Consider the following 22,054-nt stretch of genomic DNA (forward strand, 5'->3'; position numbering starts at 1 on the left):
CATCTCTCTCGGGCGAGTGCACAAAACTGGGGTGAGAAATGGAAATAGGGACACGACGGAGCCTAACAGAAGAGTGAAGCGAAGCGAGGAAGTCATAGCGAGATAGCCAAGAGGGGAAAGAGTGCGCACCTAGGCGCTGACTTCGCTCATAATACCATAGAGCCGTTAAAACCCACAGATACGCGAGCATTCCGCCTACTCGAATCGTGCTTCACTCTTTTCTAATGGAGGCCAAGAAGTTACACCCTATCGAGAAGTTCGTTTCTGCAATCATGGGCTCTCACATAACTACGTACCGGTACGACTGTTAAGCGATTGCACTTCAACCCGCCCCCGGAACTACTTCGTTGATACACCAATCGAAACCGTTCTGAATTCGGGATTTAACAGACCAGCTCCGGAGCTTTTTCACTACCCTGCCATAAATTTCGCTATTGGTAATATTATTTAAAAGGTATAACGTGTCGGTATTATAAATTCCAAACGAGGATTAGTACTTGGCGTTTTCTTGCGACATTGTGGAGTACTAGGGAGAATCAAAGGTGCTTTAATGAGATATCAGCGATTTATTTTCCCTCCCAATGCTCGCTATTCGAACGTGCTCACGGGAACTGAAGTAAACCTGGCAACGACGCTTCGTGAGACTGCCATTTTACATTTAAATTGCGCCAACAATAAAGAAGCGACAATGCAACGATTCACGTGGCGAAGAAACGTGCTTTTCTTCGAGCCCTTTAATTCTACGAAAGGTTAATTTGAACTTACATAAAGTCTGTTTTTATGTGAAAATTGACAGTCTCTTATAATTTAGATAGCGTCAATATTTAATTCTGAAAAATACTGAATATCTGAAACACCATTTTTTAGTTTATTCGATTACACTTTTAATCCTTTTAATCTTTTAAAGATCACTTTGATATTTTTTGCCAAGTTCCTGTTACAAAAATGCAACAAAGACTGTTAGTTAGTTTCAAAGGGCGAAGAGAAAATAGTTTTCTTCACAAAATAACGTTGAGTATACTGAAAACAAATACAATGAGAAAGTTTATCCGTTATTTTTTATTCGATCCGTGGTTTATTTGTCTCTTGCGTACATTTCACAGAATTGCAGAGAACCAGAGTTAATGGCATAGAATAGTGTGATAACAATTGACAGATAAATATTGTCATATCAATAAATGTCGAGTAGCATTATATCCGAGAGACAGTCTGAGTGTTCTTCAAGTAATAAAACGAATATTTCCAATCCGATAATGAATCTTTTAAATTAAAGTTGAAGAGTCGGATGTAATATTAAAATTCTAATTACAATGGAAATGACAAGACGAGTACTTCAAAGTCAATATCCGATATATCCGATACGAACTGGACCGTAGAATATCTTCCAATGTTATATTAATTATTTAACAGTATATTGTCAAAACAATTTTTTAACAAACGTTAAAACAATTGCTTTCCAAAGCTTTAATACTCAACTATTAAAGTTGTACCAAAAATAATGTACTTTTTAGTTTAGTTTAGCCTTAGAACAGTCTAGCAACGCGCATTAAAAATACTAAAACTTTAGATGCCTGTAGTTCCGAAACTACTAGTGTTTTATTAATTATTGAGGTATTGTTAGAAGCGGCAAAGCCTCCCCTTTAAAATGGCTTTTGGTTTTTGTCGATCGGACTTTCCGTTTCGGAGATATCGTAATTTATGTGAAGGGGTAATTTTTAAAATTCCAATCTCCCTCTTACGAAAGCCTATTAACGCGTATTAAAAATACTAAAAATTTAGATGCCTGTAATTCCGAAACTACTAATGTTTTATTAATTATTGAGGTATTGTTAGAAACAGCGAAGTCTTTCCTTTAAAATGGCTTTTGGTTTTTGTCGATCGGACTTTCCGTTTTCGAGATATCGTAATTTATGTGAAAGGTAATTTTTCTTAATTCGACTATCTCTGTCTTCGTCTAACGCATCGGACCTCCTTGTCGCACGTTGACCCACTAACCGAGTGGCCGAATGACGTAATGTTTACTATTACTACGAGTCACGTGCGGTCAACGGCCTTGACAAGGCCGTAGTAAACAAACGCTTCGGACCCTGATATCTCCGAAACTAGCCACCGCATCGACTTGAAACTAAAATCGCCATATCTCCGGAACTAATAAAGCTATCGACTCGTACAAAAGCTCATTTTAAAGAGCTTTTCATCCTCTATCATATGAATGTATAAAACATTATTATTTATGCTGTCTTCTATGTTTATTTTGAGATTTACTTTGACGCTATACACCCAAAAACGTTTCAGTTTTTTCATAAATTGTTTATTTAATTGAAAATGAATCTAAATTAGTTCAGGATGTTTTCATAATTACTAGCCATCATTTTTTCATAAATAATTGTTTTTTCCGGAACTAATGACTTTTTATAATTTATATGTATAATTTATAAGCAGTGAAAATAATTAAATCATAAAATATGTAAAATAGTTGTACCGAGCACCTCGAAAAGTCGATTTTCCATACATATATTTGAAACTGTAATTTATTAGTAGGTATATCAAATTTTAATTTTTGATAGTACATTTTCTATAATTCAATTAAAGTTTAATTAACATTATTCAAATACTTTGTCCAAGCGTGTAATGAAATGAAAGCATAAATAGTATATTCCTATGCTAAAATAATTTTCACAATATTCATTTAGTTTTATACTATTAATAATGTGTTTCGAAATATTTGTTTGTCAAGATTTAACGTGAATATTGAGATCTTAACATTTGAGATAAAAATGATTTTAATTTAGAAGTGAAACTATTGCAGAAAATCGATGCCTTTGTAATCACAATGGCGATTTGTTTAAAGTGGAACTGGACTAACGGATTTTTTTCATAAGGACAACGAGAATCTTAGAGGGAGATATTACGGAATGGTTCAAATACTCCAATAATGGCGTTGATTATAAGATAATGAAGCTTTTGCTTCAGCAGGATTGTTTCCGTTTCGCTCAACGGTAGCCTATTAATTAAAAGTATATATAATGGTTCAACCTAGATTTTAATCAGCTTTGAATACAATAAGACATGATAATTTCTAAACAAGGATTATCATTAACAATTCCTAATAAGGTATTCAAGGATTTACTTGAATCTCATAAATATTTTGATTCTATTAAGCCCCAGCAACAGATTTAAAGGTCAACGGACGTAGCGTTCGTACCTTGCAAATTCGTATTTTCGTTTATAATTTACTGCAATGAAGGCTACTAATTAGACAGCCATTTGTTCGCTTCATCCGCGCATTATTCAAACTAGAGTTCTTTAACAAACATTTAGAATCTCAGCAGCAGAATATTCAACCCAGTATTGTGAAGGTTGGCACATCGTAGTCCTCATGACTTTTCAAACTATAGTTGAAACAACTACTCTAATGATTTTAACAAAGCCTGAACAAAAATACAATAGTTGCGTGGAGACAAAGAATCCTGTGAATACAACTGCTCGCTCAATTAACTTTTCTCATAGTCGTTAAATAGTAAATTTCGTCTGTTGAAAAATGTCGAACGCGTTGCATGGCGTAAACGTCTGTTCCATGTTTCTAAAAAATATTTCACGCGTGGGGCGAAGAATGGGGTCAGCGAACAAAAGAATTTTTAATTTACATGGAGAAAAGAGTTTTGAAATTCACTTCATGACAATTGGATGAATGAACGTGACACGTATGGAATAATTTTACTTTAGTTTTTATACTTCTATACTCATTTTTAATTACATTTCATAAATTTAATGTTACTATATTGTCAGTAAGAGCTACTTGCATGGTTTCAAATTCGAGTTTCTCGAACGAATATAAAGTTACAGAGATTCTATTTTAAATGTTTATTCCAATGTTCAAAGTTCAGAAACGTGATCATCGAACCATTTGTCTCGAAGATTCGAATTAAGATTATTTAAATTACATTAGCCTTCAGTTCGACCAACTTGGTAATTGTGTGCAGTATGCTCTACCGCACACGAGTCTTTAATAACTAATCAACACCCAACTCGCTGACATGAAATACCGCGCACATATGCAAATTACGGGACACTGGGTACATATTCACGTAATACGTATTCCTCACACGCTGCGGTGTCGAGATCCAAGGATGGAGTATGTGCCTTTGCATTCTCTATCGCGAGATCTCAATGAAAACTATGCAAATTCATTACAACAGTAGGTCGCATAGATTCGCTGAAAATTAAGGAAATTTAAAAATGAGATGCGTCGTATTATATTTGGCATATATTCTTCACTGAACTTACATTCAGTGAAGTAAAATTTGACCTCAACTTCAGGAAAGATCTTTGAAGAAACACTCTGACATGCAAACATGTTCTTGAATATTTCGAGAAAATTGATTTCATACAGTTTACCTTCCCAACTGGTGTGCCAAATTTCCTACTTGATAAATTGGGGTTAAAAGTCTGTTTCTTTTCGAATAACTTTATTAATTTTGCTTCTTTGGAAAAATTAACTATTCCCATAGAAAGAGAAGGAAATCGTCTATGCTTTCCAATTTTGAATTTTGGTTTTTGATAGTAACATCATCAATATTTTTCAGAAATTTGTAAAAAGAAATGATGTCATTTCAATTTAAAAAAATGAAATTTATTTGTTATATTCTTTACTGTTCGTCGGAGAGTAAAAGAGACTTTTTTATGTAGAAGAAGGATATTTGGTTTCGATTGGTCCACTCTTTTTCGTCGGAGGAAGTGCGTTTAATAGAAATGTTATTAGAAAATGTAGGTCGCGGTTTCAATATGTGCCAACGTCAAACATATCTTAAAATATCTTCGAGTTTCATTCGGAATCGTTGAATATCTCCGAGACACATTCAACAAGATATCAGCATTGCAAGTCAAGTGCAGCTGTGCGTTCTGTTCCCTTAGTATATGCACTTGACGTCCGAGGGCACGCGAAAAGGTTAAAAAGCAAAGAACAACAACTTGTCACTACGAAAGATTTACACGTTCAATTGTGAATATTGTAAAAGTTTAAAGCGCGATACGGGTACGTAATTGTTTTCAAATACAAAGAAATCACGATTAACGATTGGGCAAGGTTAAACGTTCCACTTTTCATCGATCGGGAGAGTTGATACTACATCGATCAAATTAATTCTATATGCGCAACCCGTAATAGGGAATAGGTACATTGTAATTAGTATTATTTTACGAAGCGTAATTGCAGCATTATAAATGTGGGATATTATACAGATAATTATCCAAACGAAACAGCATTACAAATTGAAATTGATTACGTCTCATTTGTAATAAGTTTATACTTATAATTACTGTCATTCACCGTTGTATAAACACTTACGATATGGTCGAATTCATATACTAATAACATCAAAATACAGTCAATGAGACGCGGTAAATTATTTCTTATATTTTTCTTACCCTCATAGGATATCGAAATTTGTACAAATCTTTTTTTCTTCTGCCCGAATAGCTTGATAGGAAAATAATAACCAAATGCTTGTAAGAGAACGTATGGAAGTAGTTCATACAATTTCATCGAAACGTTAATCCTTTTGGTAATCGTTTGTTCAATTTATTTTCCGGCGCTCGAGCTCCCCGATCTTCGTCGATAATGTTTTTCTGATTCAGCGGTCCCGGATGAGGCTCGTTGCGGAACAATTTGGCCCGAATGTTGACGTTCCCGGGCGTCTCAAATATTAATTTCTGAATCACCGAACGGGCAATCAAGAGTACGTGATCAAGGCTACGCGCGGTACGGTTCCGTTGTAATTGTTGATACAGGTCGTAGGGTGGCTGGTCGATTTGTTAATCGGGCAAAACATCATCGTCGAATCGTTAACTGCGAATTTGGGTCATTGCAAAGCCGTTCTTGCTACGGCTCGGTAGGGGTTGTGAATGAGGGCGAGGATTGACGAGGCATAAGCCGTTGGAAATGAGCAACGACAAGCGTTTTAAAGCGCGGTTCGAAACCTCCTGAAAGGAAATATTACGGCAGTCTACCCTAATAAGGGTGCGCCACTTCAGCCACTCTGTCGGAGGTACCTGTTGCAGTGACTCTATTAATAGTTCCAGTTGATAAGAATCTGTTATGACCACGATTCGAAGTCGAAAATACTCCGGTCATGCGATATTTTTATCGTAGATATTTCTGTCTCTCGATACATCTGGATAAGAACGTCGTAGCTCCTTTCCGTTCTAACGCAAAATGCTCGCGACATTGTTCCAATCAAATATACATTTTTAAGCGATAGGTACACGTTCGAAGTAAATATGAGATTTTGTAATAACCGGACGATCGATAGCGAAAGATTCACAACTGAATAAATTAACAGCGACCGTATAAATGAAATGGGCATCGCTCGTATCTTAAATTAATACCAAACATAGAAATGAAATTTACTCGTAACAAACGTGGTCTAATTATTATATTCGCTAAATTTTAAATCTTGCTTTCAAGATATTTTAAGAGTTTTTTTTTGGAGAACTAGTTCCATACCGATTTTATTACTCTTTTATAGATTCAGTTTTATTTATTCCCTATCTAGTAGAAATTTTAGATTTTCATCGGTTATAGAATTTTGTTAGAATATTCGATATTTAAATGCGACGAATTTGTATATTCAGATTATTTTGAATATTTATATACCGCAAGGATTGATAAAAACTCTGAACGTTTTATACTTGAACGTGGTGAATAAATGTTACTGTACGATCGATCGTTTGTCTTTTGTTTTACTGCACGATTCGTATTTATTCAAATTTTTAATTAACCGCACTTGCTAATATTACATCTTTAATTAGATTAATCTCTTTTATATATTGCTTTATTGGTACGAAATATTTTTCAACGAATTTTATTTACGAGTGACGTTTATATTCGTTTCTGGAGTGATATCGTTTTCGAACATGAGCGGTGCAACAAATTCGAAAGAGAAGCAACTTTTTCATTGCTTTCATCCATCCACTAAAGTGTATTTAAAAATATCGATTGCCAACTTGTAGGTACTCGTACATAAATTTTTAACGAGGATTAAATAAAATTTATCAAAACTCACCAATTTCAGCCAAAGATTCGTAATAAGCAGTTGGTTCTTCTCGTCCTGAAATGTGAAAAACATAATTTTTAGTAGTTATTTATTAAGACTGCACTGAGCGTTTTTCATGTCACATAAAAGTATTTGTTTATTTCAGAGAATACAAGTATAGTCAAAATAATAAATCGAAGTATTTATTAATTTTGTACGAAATTGAGACAATTGAGTTGTTTGCTAATAATAATTATCTCTCGACCGTTGTTCTTCGTAATTGAAAAAGCTCGAGAAATATGGTTATTTAATATCGTTTCAACAGTCACCACTTCGTATTTATACCGTCTCTGCTGTTCTACCATTCGAGTTCGATTTCGTTTCGTCTTCGGTGCAAATTGCGAAACGTATCACGTAAAGCAATAGGTTTCCAGTGTCGTATTCAATCGCATTCTTCCTTCGATTACAATCGTGCCTCTTGCACAGAAGTATTACCCAAGCGGCGTCAGTGAGTCTCACATTGGGTTTGAAATCAAGAACGTAAACTCTTAAAAAGATAAAGGTGCAATGGAAAACGCGGACTGAAGAGAAAGCCCTTGTCGACGGGATTGCATTTTAGACGAACGGAAATAAAAGAAAATTTCACCCTTGGTTTTTATGAACGTTGCAAATATTTCGTAACGGTGGCTCCTCCTCAATATTTAAAAAATAAAATTATATACGTACGTTTTGTGAACGGATTACGGCTACAGTACAAAAATCGTAAAATAACGTGAAAACTTTTTAAATGGCCATCCCTCATATTTCCACGTAAATCCCATTTAAATTTTCATTCAGGATGGACGAAGGGGAGCGTTTCTATAACGCTGCCCTCCCATTAACCTTAACTAACACAATGTAGTACGAACTTTCGTAATTATTTTTTTTACCCGCGCCTTTGGCACTGTCTCGGAGAAAGGAGAAGAATTCAGCAATAAAATAAGGACACGCCGTATTTTTCGGCCAAGTGCCCAACAGTGACAACGAATATAGATCGTCTACCCTTTCTGTTATCTTATTTATCGATCTCGTTGGGAATTACTAACTAGGTCGAGGCAATTAATAAAACGCATTAAGCCCGCGTGCTCTGTCTTTGCTTTAACCTACGACGAGTCATTAATAACAGCGAAAAATAGACCCGTTCGAGGATCCCTGCTTCGACAATCATTTTATGATCATTTATCGAATTCAACGACAATTTATGATTCGGATCTTCCTGGAATTTAGACGATGCATTCATCACGAAACCCCATTATCTTGCGTAATGTTCGAAAATCAGGACCAGCAATTACCAATACGCGAAGCACGGGTAGAGATTTTCTTTTTTGAAACCATAACTTTAAACTTTGGTTTCAACATTCGAATCTTTTATTGTCGAATATGAAAAAAATCGATAGAAATTAAAGAATCAGACAAATTTGATCCGGATACAAGAAATAGCTATAACACCATATAAAAATCTCTACCAAGCCTGGATTAAAGTATCAATACTAAGGCCAAAGTTTGACTAATGATACAAAGGCGAGACTGGCAGCAATCATTTTACTTCACAAATGAAATCCTCTTAGACGGGGATTACTGTACATCAAACTCCTTTCAAGGCAGACAAACTACACATATATATTGTGTCCGAAAATCTTGTCGTCTTAAAAGAAACTTTCAGCAACAAATGTTCGAAGTCTCGTGTAACGTGTCTGTCAAATCTATCTACCTCGAATTAAAAATCTTGATAACGGAAAAACATTTTACTTAAATAAACTAAGTACTGATATAAAATCTAATACAGTACGTTTAGAAATTTCTTTTACATTTTGTCTATATCTGGCAATTCTCTTTCTGTGAATAATGATAACAGAGTACGTCGATTCAATCTCGTTGCAGAGAACAGAAACATGGATGTAATTTTTTAGCTTTTAATCTAAAGAACTCACAGTAGCAGGTTAACGATTCCCACTTTTCGCGCAAGAAACAGTGCCACGTCAAAGGCTTTCCTAACTTTTAAAAATGAAGAAACATAGTACCAGTCATCTGGTATTAAAGTGTTGAAGCAGATTATAAACTCGTCGAACGAAACTTAAGCTTGGCTTAGCGTTTAGTTTACCACGGTTTGGTAACCGTAATAGTGTAAGACTTAAATTGACCTTAAGCTCTTTCGTACATGTAACAATTGGATTCCAACCATGGCATAGAACTCGTAAAATATGAACGGGGTAACAGTTAAAATGTAGCAGATTTATTTTCAATTTCTTGAAACTCTTTAATTAATTGTTATTATTTGATCAAATTCTATTGGAAAGAATAATATTTTATAGTGTTAAACGAACTGCAGAAAATGCACAAGTTTCATTTAAATTTGAATTTTAATTCTTAAAAATCACATTTTTTAAACGTCCACTGATTGGGGCACAGGTGTATGTATTCAAAGTAGAGAAATTGATGTTGATTAGTCGTTTTGAAGCAATGGAATTGAAATATCCTCTCCTGTCGAGGACATTTCACAATCCTTTCCTCCTTTTTCTCCCTTAGATCCATTTTACGGCGATCCTCTTCCTCGACCATTCGTCGTATATCATAAAGTTAACAATCGGTACTTCGTTTTGCTTCTGCACGTCACGTGTGGCGTGGCTCGGACGTTTCTCGAGTTTAGGTTCATTCCCAAGGAAAGTACGTACCCTAGAATGGGTCCGCCACTTATCTTCTCGCCTGTCCACGCGATAAACTGTTTTTCGATAATTAGATCTTATCGTTTGCTTTCGCCCCTTTTGAAAGAACCCGTGGAAACCGTTCCAAAGCCCGGTCCAAATCCGCGCGGCTGTTTCTCGCGCTCGCTGCATAATTTACCATCTAGTTACAACTTTTCGTTACTACTAAGACTTCTGACCTAACACATTGCCCGCAATTAATTGTAATTATGCACGAGGCATTACTAACTTCGACTTAATACCGCTTCAACTTCCAGCGAACCTAACCCTTTCGAAAATAGAGAGACTTTCTTCGTTGAAACCGCAGCTACTGCGATCTACATGAAACATGACAAATATCGATCTTGCAAGATGGGTCAGAGGGATTTAAAAACTAACGGAAAACAAAAGGTCTCGCGCAATTTTAGCAGCAATTGAATTTTGTACTAAATGAAATATTTTTTTTACCATCTTTCATTATTGCAATTTTCTGTTAAGTGATTACCAACTTTTGTTTAAACAATTTTGTGAGTGTATAGTAAAAATGTTTGAGAAATCTTAGCACCGTGTTTGTTAAAAATTTTTACGAATTTCCTATTTCCTATTTGACTAGTTAAACGCGAATGGTGTTATTTACGTGAAAGTGTTTTCACTGTTGGAAGTTCAAGTTAATAGTCGAAGGCAGCCCGCGAGTGTGTCCAAAGTTCTGTAATTCTTCGTTACGAATTAGAATAGAAAATTTCCAGGAAGTTATTGGAAGTTCGATACTTTCGGGTGGAACTATTAAAACTTCGAACGGGGAGAGAATTGTCTTCCGACGATCAAAGCATGTTGTGCCCGACATCGCGATTTCGACGTTAAATCAATATCTGATTTAAGACGAAGTGGGTCCAGGGTGGAAGGAAAGGGAAGATAAATGAAATTTCTATCTCTTTACTAAAACTCTTTGAAGCTTCCTATGAGACCTTACTCACTCTCTTGTTATTTGGAAATGGTCCAAGGTGTTCCACCGTTTCCTCCTTTCCTAAGACTCGGGGAATTTTCGAGCGTTCCAAAGCAGACTCGGAAGTTTAACGAGACCGGTGACTTCAACGTCACCGCACGTTCATCTTCGGGTTAACGAGAAAAGAGTTTGACCATGACGCGTTCGCCCCGATAGCCGTGGATTGCCTGGCAGAAAACTCTGACAGACGAAAAACTCGTTTATCTTTCGGTCCGCTTCCTGCATTTCTTTCAGATCCTTGGCAGCGTTAGAACCCACGAGCCTTAAGACGCTATTCCGGACCTGTATAGAACCCTTTTGTTCGGAGAGACCCGGGAAATAAACGTTATTTATACCGTGGCGATATCCTCGAATTCATTTGCCAACATTCAGCAGGAACGTTGCATCCTTTAACTTTATGCTTATGAGAAATCAGGCTGCCATACTTGGAAACCCGGATTATCCCTGGATACGGTTCAAATTCGGTAACCCGGAATTTTTGAAAATTATTATGTCAAGGTTTCCCCTGCGCTAGTCAATATTGTAACAATCGAAACTCGAGTCGCGTAAGTTTCTCACGATTCGATAGGTATCCGTGCAAAAATATTGGAAATTCCCGGTACTTTCCTATTTTGATTTTATTTCGACGCGAAACGTATTCGAGAGTTTGATTTATGCCCGGCTCGCCGGACAACTTATTCAGATTATTCCGATTTTATAGAACCGAGCAGAACGTTCAGAATTTGTTCTGGCGGACTGAACATCGCCGCAAGAGCATTGCGGTCATTTCAATCATCGCCCGGCAGCCCTGTAACATATACATCCGAACTTTGATATAGCCACTTGACACGTATACTCCTTGCACGATTCTCCATGACCTAAATTATTATCCTTCCGGGGTAAGAGGAATTTAGGAATTCATTCTTTATCGGATTCCTATCGATCCGAGGAACATTTACCAGCACCCAACAATTTCCACGTTAAACGGATGAAGCTGTTCCGTAACCCATAATTGACAGCTACACGACCCTTTTCACCGTAACATATTGCACAAGGGTCCCGCTAACCGCTGATTTATAACAGGTAGTTTGAAGTATTGTTAGCTCTGCGCGAATAGTATGCAATTGATTCCCCGCTTAAAAAAATGTTCGATAAACTGTCGAAACGAAAACGACTCATAGCGAAAGAAACGCTAGAAACGAGCAAGGAAATTTTATCTTTAAATACGACTAGAATACATTCATAGTTATGCAATCGTAGTATAGACAAGTAGTTACACTAATTATTATAGATTCAATTACTCTGTTTAGTCTTATAACACTAAAACTAATATTTCAAGCTATGTTTGTTCAGACCTTTTCATTTGCTTTTATGAATATTATTCCTGTAGTTGCAAGAATAGAATAGAAGTTTATAACAATATATAGGGATATCGTCTAGTGCTATTCGGGAATGTCTGCAATTAAAAAGACACGTGTAATCAAGAAGAATTATATCCACGCAGACGATACATTTGTTTGCAGGTATAAAGTACAGTAACGCAGAAGCTGGTATAATTTCCAAATCAATGGGCATTACTCGACAAAGCCGCCAAGACGACTTTGCAGGGAATTTGCGACTGAAATCTCTGGAAACTCCTGTGGAGGCATGAATCGCAAATTCGTCTTTACTGTACCGCATTTCCAACTCATAGTGCGTACCTGGATACATTCAGTGTAACGAAACCGTCTCTAACAATATTATTTTACCATATACTCTATAATCATTACATCTTCCCTTGAAACACAAAATTCCGGTTCGAAAATGGTTTCGAAAAATTTTAAACACGCAAGAAGACTCCGGACAATACCAGATATGCATAATGAGTGAATTTTAATAAGATTACAGAGAAGGAAGAAATATCTCGGATTTTTTGGTGAAAATTTAAGGAAAATTATTTCATTTCGTTTGTTAAAATTGATACGAAATGTTAACATGGGTAGGAAGTCGATTGTTAAAGAATAAAGAGTTCAATATTCAGAATTTCGAAAATTATTTAATCCGAAGTGCCAATAATTTTCGTTGTCCAATGATATCGCGAGCAAATTTCTCTGTATTGAAAAGAAAATATACGGCTGTGGGATTCGCTCCAAAGTAACAAGAAAATACCACTGGGCCTTGAATTTCTATGTTTTTGTTTCGCGTTAACTTTCGATCACGCGATACCTCTGTGTCCTGGACAGAACAACATTGTTTTCGCTCCTATCGGCGGAAATCACGACATTCTGCCGCTCTTTTGCGGCAATGTTTTATTTCGTTTTTACATTTGTTTCGCGTACAAATTTCCTCCCGAACAGTGTACCCGTAATATCTACGCTATTTCAATATTCAACGAATCGTTTATGGCTTCACATTTTTACCAGATCAATACTGAAGTTACGAAAATTAGATAAAAATAGATAAAAAAGATGTATTTCTTTTAACCTTCATTCGCTGTGCCTATAATACGTAATTTTATATAATATAAAGTAACTTTAATTATTTACGAATATACATACAAACCTATATACTTAAAAGCACTGAGATAGCTGAATATCGAAGTATGTAACTGTATTTAAACATCTGGGTCCGTACGACGATATTTAAGCAACATTCCTATGACTAGGAAATGTCAATGCTCGACTATTGTACGAACATGCTATATCGTGGGTGTTTTTGCGACGAAACGTGTTCGTAGACTAGAATTGCGTGGTACACAGTAGGGTGAATAGTAGAGTGTCGCCACGGTGTATGCAAGCAGCTACGTTTTGTTTAAACCGGACTAATGCTCTGGATAAAGTGTTATGTTGGAGCCAAGTGTATACCGTAGAACCATTGTTCTAAACGCGAATATTCACGGTGTTCTTGGCAAGGAGCAAACGCTGCTGGAAAACATTGCACATCCGCGGTAAAAGGTTCATTACGTAATTTTAGAAGAGACGAGTTGTTAAAAAATTATACGAGTCGCGACAAATCGAGATTCTGGCTCGAACGAATTGCTTATAAATTCTGTCGGTGAAAAAGAAAAAAATTTCACGTTGGATACAATTCTTCTAAATAAAACAGTTTTATATCGATTACTGTCCGAACAATGATTTATTCGAGATAGTTTGAATAATATTCGACTTCAGTTCGTAGGAGCTTTTGAAAGCTTTGTAGGTCAGAATGCATTGTTTGGCAGACAGACGAGGTTGAGTCGTAGCATTGGTATGTACATTCATGTAACATCCGAGCAATAGCATAACGTGTTGTAGTAGTCATTTGGGGAATGCTATAACGTCTCGTGGTCAATTTGCGTACTGAGCTATGATGGTAGAACGATCAAACGATCAAGTGACCTCCATTCTGTGAACAGCGGTCTGTCTTCAATTATTGTTGAAATAGATTAAGTTGCAGCTGCACAGATACTCGTTACACTTTAAAAATTAATCAGATACGACCAGATGGAAAATTATGCAATTTATTTGCACGAAATCGTGAATACTTAATTTTTTCCCCCGTTATATTAATTTTATCAATTCATTATTTTAATCGAGTCACATTGATATTCACTGTACCAGAAAAATTAATGGAATTTTACTTTTATATAGAACCAGATAAAAACTATAGACACGTGATATTTTACGAGATAGTTACCGCATCTTTGAAACATTAATTTAACCAATTTTAATTAAACTCAAAATTGGATGCAAAAGACCAGAATTAATTATACACCGAAACTTTCAATCGACTCACGTCGAAGTAAAATAGTCTCTGAGGTATATTTAAAGTTCCAACCAGAATGGACAGTGAAAGCTCCAGAACGATATTCTTAAATTTCTCATAGAATAAACAAAGATCGCTAATGGTGCCTTAATTGGATCTCTTAGCAATTTTCAAGTTTTCGTACGATTGGGTCGCTAAATTAATTGTGTCGTGTCGGGTGAAAATAACCGAGCAATAACGAATAGACTAATTTGCAGAGCTGGACGTTATTTAAACGAGAAGTTATCATCTATTTTTAACATAAGCAATATGTATTCACAGAGTAAAACAATACATTGACGTACGAAAGAACAATACATAAATACGAAATCCATATTATACAAATGCTTATAATGTTATGTGCATAAACTGGCTCACAGATATAAACAGAAATAACAAATGGCTCGGTACGATTACACCCAATGTTATTAGTTTCAATATTACACTTATTATCTCTAATAATATAGACATTCGGTTCAAACGTAATTTAATAGCTTGTACAAACATTAATAATAAATTCATTCTAACATATTACGTAATGATTTGTGCTTTAATATTTGGCACTGAGTCTTCGTTACAAGTTCGTAAATTATGATTAACGAAGTATAACGATGCAGATATTGAAAAGTAAATTTTCTTCTTTACATCAATTACGCGAAAGATACTACAAAGAGTGAATAATTTTTACCAGTTTAAATCACTTTGAAACGTCTGTGCACGTTGAATAATAATTGAAATTTTCGATCGGATTTTCGCTGCGGATATTCTGATTTGAATTTCGAAGAAGATGTCGCTTCAATAGTCAATATCGAATTATTCCCGAGAGTCGGAGACTTGCATTTCAGAGTCTGTCATCTTGTACGTTATGCGTCTTTCCGATAATGGATTGTGACGGATACTGACTCGGACAACTATAAATAATGAAATTTGAACCGTTAGTTGCACTCCGATTGCAGAAATTAAACACGCGGATTTTAAATACGCGACTCGAAACTCGTGACAATTACGACGAGCATTTCTGAGAGCCTTGTTCAGAAAGTTAAGATAAAAAGTATAATATACAGTCGTATAAGAAACGAAAACGAACAGTGTGCAGAATATATTTAAGAAAGTTAAATCGTTTTGATGACTTTCTGATGACACGTTTAATTTTAGAATTTACAAAAGGTGGTGTCACGTGTGTTTCATAACTCGTAGTTACGTTGAAATATGTTTTGGTAGATTTGAATTCCAATTTATTCCGCTGGGTATAGGAAGTTGGGTCACGGAACCTTTCGGTTTACATATCTCGAGTTCTGGTCGTAGGATAGACGGGAGCACCGATTGATTTACAGTTTTAATGGGCTCCGCAAGTTAGGAAATGCAAGCAGAATTCACCGTTAACATGGAGACTGTTACAAATTATGTTTAGGGAAGTCGGTTCCATCACGGTGTTCCCTCTGTTCTTCGAAATACGAGAAGCTTAGGTTCCATAAAATATTGCACGAAACGCGGTTTATCTATATTGCTTGCACCGCATTACCAAAGTTAAATTTCGGATAATAAATCTCTAGAAATGTTAAACAATTTTCATTCACAAAAGAGTATAGATAAAAAACTGTTATGGTTGGAAAAAGATTAAGTTCCCATCAGGAGAACGATGGGGTGAGCTCAAAGCACAAATTGTGGGAGAATTTCAGTTATAACGTTTTACAATCCTTGAATTACCTCCACAATCCTCTTACTCGAATCCTGTCGAAAACTTATTGGGCAGAGTAAACTGAAAATTTGAGAAAATGCCATAAAATTGTAAGGGGAGTTAAAAAACTGTTTTATGGAAGAATATTGTCGACATTATTTTATGAATAATATTAATACTCGCTTAAAAATTGTTTCAATCTTATAGGAAATCCATTTAATATTGCTTCGTCTCGAATAATTATTATTTTCTTAAAAAATATTGTGAAATATTCTTTCGTGTTAATTTCTTTGTTCATCAATACTTTAACTATAGAGTAGATGACATAGCTGAGGAATACCGAGTATTTTTGCGAACGACTGTATATTAATGGAAGGTGCAATTGAAACGAATTCCGCAAAGTCTTCTTAAAGGTACATTTAACCTTTTTGAGACAGTATCGCGATGGTAAGAAGTAAGCAGAATTTACTTCGCCGCTGACCTCAAAGTTGAGTGGCGAAACCGCCGGATGGTCTCTTGTGTCTAACTAGGAGTTACACTTGTTCCCTGAGGATGTGTTTGTGCTTCCACCCTGCCTTATATTCGCACTGCCCTTTTTTCTAACCACTACGCTCTCACTCGTGGTTTTGGTTAACACCTGTAGATTTTCATCGTATGAGACACTAATTGTGACTCCAGTACTTCGTGTGCGCGGAGAAACATTCCCAGGGCGTTTTAATTTCATTATTGTTTCACTCCTGGGAAACGAGAGTCTGTTATTTATTTACTTCTGCACCGAAAACAATTCTACAGGAAATTCATTTAAAGATATAATTGTCTTCAAATTTTATGAAACGTCTTCGTACCGATTTATTAATCTGTACACATTTTAGTTTTCTATTGTGACTTTACTATACCATCCATACGAACGATTATGCAATTTCTAAAAATGATGACAGTGTAAGTGAAGGAAGTTGAGAAATTTCGCATTTTGTTCAAAATTGTTCCGTTCATCTTTTACTTTGTTTGCCCAATTAGTATTCTTTATCGTGTGCTATTCGTTTATTGCGCCGCATACTGTGCGAACTCGGACGAATCCTGTTAAACTTTTAATGCATGCTCGAAAGTGTCCTTGGTCCCGTGTTCATAGCACGCGAGTCGAATGTTAATTTTTGTTTTAGAGAGCACGCGAACAAAGAAGATAGAATTTCCATGGCAATTTCCCCGGGGCAACGTAAAAGTCTTGTAACTACGCTGCCGTGAGCTTTTTCGTCCGGGTCCCCGCTATTTCCTTTTTCATACTTGAAAAAGCTGAAGCGTCGTACGCAAGTGAGCAACAAGTTGAACAATTAATACTAGCGAAGTAAATAACGCCGGGACTGAGGTGTCCTAAGTGCAAATGACTTTGCTGGAGTAACATTGTTCCATTTACACCTTCTCGAAATGAACTTTCGCCAAATGGAAACGGAATTAAGAGTCTGGTTGTTCTTGTTTCATAACGCTTTCACTAATAAGCAAATTTTATACACATTTTGTCCCACCGATTTAACACTAGATACCTTTCATGTTGACGATTACCTTACAATACAATTTTTTTTTTAATTGGAATATGTATTCGTGCCATTGCATCAATCAAATTCAACATGAGTTGTTAAAAAATAATATTCACGCGTTCCACAATTTTAAATATGGAATCAAACATCAGTCAAATTTACGGCTTCCGTAAACAAAAGTTTCGACAAAGTGTTTGCAATAAAATTGCAGGGGGCAAATCGAATCGCGATTTTGTAATGTTCGGTATTTTCTAGGACACTTTAACAGCATATACGCGCGCAATGGTGTTTCGAGCGACGTTTGTTGGCAGTTTGATGGCCCGGAAGACGTACACAGAACTAAATAATTCGATACATTCTCGCGAGACAAAGAGCCCCCGTATTTGAGCTCCGAATTCCCTTGGAACGTTTGCAATCGCTTTTAAGCCGGCGCACAAAGAAATTGGGAAGTGTGATCCCGCATATTTTCGCCTTTGGAAATTTCCGGTGACCTGTTTCCGGGATGCAACATTTAGGGAATTCGAAGTTTGCGTTCAGCGAATTTCTTTTGCTCCGAGTCGACAGTATTTCACTCGAGTGTAACGGCGTGGGGCATTTCGGAAGTTTAGATCGTGGCCACGCTGAAACTCGGAGAGTATTTCATCCGCATACGGACTTAAGAGCGATCTTTTCTAAAGATCCACTCGCCTATATTAACGAAAATATAAACCATCGAATAATCTTCTGGAGGTCATCCGGATAACAGTATTCCCATAAATATTTTGGAACTCGGAATCGAAATGTAAAGTTCTGTTTCCTCGTCGTTATTAGGGGCATACGGAATGATAAATAACATACGTAAAAGATGAGCTGCTAGACACGTTGCACGGGAAAGGCTCAACGTTTTATCTCGACTAAGGCAAAGAAAATGTGCGACTGTAATTGTTCACGCAGATTAGCCGAGTTGCAACCGAGATAACGACAAAATGCTCGACGACACCAGCACCGTGCGTACGGTTTTCTTCCCTTCGCGTTATGACAAAATAGACAACGCAAAACGGTAAAAACTTCTAGCAATTCTCCGCGTCTTACGTTGCCTCAATTTTTTCTAACGAACGAATTAACTTGCATTTGAACTTTCATTTGATGTTAAATTCCGTAAAGAAACAATTATCTGCAAAGCTGGTAAAAAAAAACGAATACAGACCGATCGAATACAGTGGTAGTACCTGATCGATCGCGAGTTAATAAGATTAATCATGGTTCAGCGTTCGGGGCGAGGCAAGCTAAGGGAAGATGAAATTTCGGGGGCAATTAATTATTCGAAAGTTTGCGTGCCAATACCTCGAATTGTGATCCAAATATTCGGCCGCGTACTTTGGGTCGGGAATGCATACGCGTGAAAGGCATTTAAGCACGGTTTGGTATTTCACGAAATTTCCTTTTCTTCTTCGTCTGCTTTTAATTAGAGAATCCTTTATCGACAGATCTGTCGTTAAACGCCGCTGCGACTCGCAAAAATGTGTTCGGAAGTTCCGCGTTTAGGACAAATGTGACTTGGAGGCTTGAATTTTGTTTAGAAATAATAATTTCATTTCTATCGAATTTTATCACTGGCAATTAATAAAGAAATTACAGCCATCAACGCAAACATAATTTAAACAACAGTATCATATTTAAATTTAATAAATTCTTATCCAACATGTATGTTTTGAATATTCTACCTTTTCTAACCGAATCTACTTCTTCAGGGAACGAAGGTGTAAGTTTTCATTAACGAACTTTAATGAAAATATTTATGGTGCAAGTTACGAAGGTAGAAGTTCAGGATACTTTGGAAAGTAATTTCCAGACAGCGCATTGCTCATTGTAAATGCAACAACAACGTAGAAAAACCCTGAACCGACGTTGCGCGTCGTAAAAAAAAGCCGTTTTAGTACCTCTTTTTAGAGGCATTCTGATGAAAAATCGAAGCGCTCATTACGGACAAATAGATACCAAGCCATTCTGCCATCACGCGTAAAAAGTTCTCCGTTACAGCCGAGTGATAATTAGCGAGTAGGTCGGAAGCGTCATTTCTACGAAGCATCCATCGCTTTCGTCGAAATATTACATGGTTTCGTAAACCACGATCGATAACACGATTCGTCGTGGAAACGGCCCGCGACGTTGCAGATCTCAGCTTTTTCGACGTTCAAGTTTCGACCATCGTACGTTTTTAAAACAACGTCATTAGCAAAAGAGCTTTCACTTAATTTCCAGCAAAAAAGGGACTCGAGACTGTCGCATTAATGAAACGTAAAAACTTGCACAACGTTTAAAAAATGTTGCAGCGCCAATTGCTAGTATAAAGTTGCACGAACTTTTTCTGATGGATAATATATTGCAATACGAACAAGATTTCAGTGATCTATCGACTCGAACCAGAGAAAAGCGCGAGACTAATTGCAAGTACTTTTTTTAAGAAATAAATTCTAGGTCCTGCGACGTATTCGCGTGCTTAGTTCTGTTAAAGTCGCGACAAAGACATTCGGATATCAATCTTGGCGGATAACTTGATGGGGGAATCTTTTTCAGAAACTTCAATCAAGCGCCATTCCGAGCTTGCTTCGAATTAGTCTCTCTAGAGACTACGACATTATATCTCGCCAGCGCTGAAATCCCTTAGCGAAGAACATCGTGGAAGAGTCGTTAAATCCCTCGTAGAGGATAAGTCATTATAGCAGTGTTGCCTGTGATAATGAGGAGGAAAAAGGCAGAGATTTACAGGGTCGCGGCGCGCAAATTAAGCATTCGGAAACCACGAGCTTGGAAATTCATTCCATTGTCCAGAGCATTATGAACTGAGGTGTGCGTGCGTACTCATGCGTATCATTTTTAGTTGGTTACAGGTTGAATTTCGGTAGAGGCAAGAATTTACACATTAACTCAACGTACCGACGGACTTATAGAACTTCGTGCTAATTAACAAATTAATTTTTGCTTTATCGATCATTGTAACACGTACGAGGGACAAAATTGTATCCTACTACGCAACGAATTGTTGTCAAAAGTGACGCAAAAGCAAATTGCTTGATAATATTATTCTTTAGCCGTAATTTAAATAAACTCGAGACACACCAAACAGTTCAGTTCCTTCGACGATGGCCCGCATTATTTCCATGAAACGCGACGAAAGAAATGCACAACGAAGTTTTCGCGAGACACTCGGTCAGCCCACTTTCCACCGACACCCTCCCCCGAACATTTGCCTCTAATTAAAAGTTCACGATCCAAACCGGTCGTGTGTGCCTTGCACTACTTTTCTCCATTCATCGTAGAGTCGGCGTAGAGTGCATATCCGTGGGACCCAAGCTGATTACGCCGATAAAGAGAAAACGAGGCCGTCACGTGTACGCGGAAACTTGGTTTCGCTACTCGACAACGAATCGAAAACAAAGAGACTCCTTCTACGACGTGTCATGACTCGAAAAGTCTTAAAAAGGTCACTTTTCACCCCATATCACATTTATGATGTTACAATTCCTGTTCATAAGCTTCATAAATTTGCAATCGAATGTAAAACTTGTAACGAATGTACATTTAACGTCTACTACGAGTTCTACGACTTTTACACAAATAATATCATGCGCCTCGTTCATTTTTTAAATGGTAGGTGCCTAAATTTTATTTCGGTGGGAAAAAATTTGTCCAAATCGTGATAGAAAAATTATTTATAGCTGCAGGGGTCAATTACAATCATTTTTGGTCCTTACACATACCCCCGAAATCCTACGCACTTTCGAGAAAAAAATTCCTTACCGAAAATGTAATGTCTGACCATACATTGATATGTTTCCCTGAAATTTTTCGGCGAAGAAAAATTTTATCAAGTCGTGATAGAAAAATTATTTTCTGTTGCAGGGGTTAATTGCAATAATTTTTGGTGATTAGACATACTCCCGAATTCCTAACCACTTTCGAGAAAAAAATTCGAGTAGGTGTGAAATTTTTCGACAAAATTGAAAAATTTCAAATCGTTCTAAGAAAATTATTTTTAGTTGCAGGGGTAAATTACTATCATTTTTGGTCAATAGACATACCCCCGAAATCCTATCCATTTTCGAGAAAAAAATTCGAGTAGGTGTGAAATTTTTCGCCAAAATTAAAAAATTTCAAATCGTTCTAAGAAAATTATTTTTAGTTGCAGGGGTCAATTACAATTATTTTTGGTGAACAGACAGACCCCCATAATCCTAACCACTTTCGAGAAAAAAATTCGAGTAGGTGTGAAATTTTTCGACAAAATTAAAAAATTTCAAATCGTTCTAAGAAAATTATTTTTAGTTGCAGGGATCAATTACAATTATTTTTGGTGAACAGACATA

At 36.5% G+C, this 22,054-nt stretch overlaps 1 protein-coding gene across 2 annotated transcripts in view; it reads right to left on the minus strand.

The window, feature by feature from the left end:
• Nucleotides 1-22,054, minus strand: part of LOC122396938 (neuronal acetylcholine receptor subunit alpha-7-like) — a 180,732-nt gene that overhangs the window by 41,200 nt on the left and 117,478 nt on the right. For both annotated transcript variants that reach the window (XM_043395733.1, XM_043395732.1), the window contains exon 3: nt 7,065-7,109. In XM_043395733.1, the coding sequence (XP_043251668.1) occupies nt 7,065-7,109 (45 nt within the window). The remainder of the gene's footprint in view (nt 1-7,064; nt 7,110-22,054) is intronic.

The sequence above is a fragment of the Colletes gigas genome, unplaced genomic scaffold (assembly GCF_013123115.1).
Source record: "Colletes gigas isolate AHSC1104 unplaced genomic scaffold, ASM1312311v1 Colletes_gigas_Sc00008, whole genome shotgun sequence".
In the NCBI taxonomy this organism is placed as follows: Eukaryota; Metazoa; Arthropoda; class Insecta; order Hymenoptera; family Colletidae; genus Colletes; species Colletes gigas.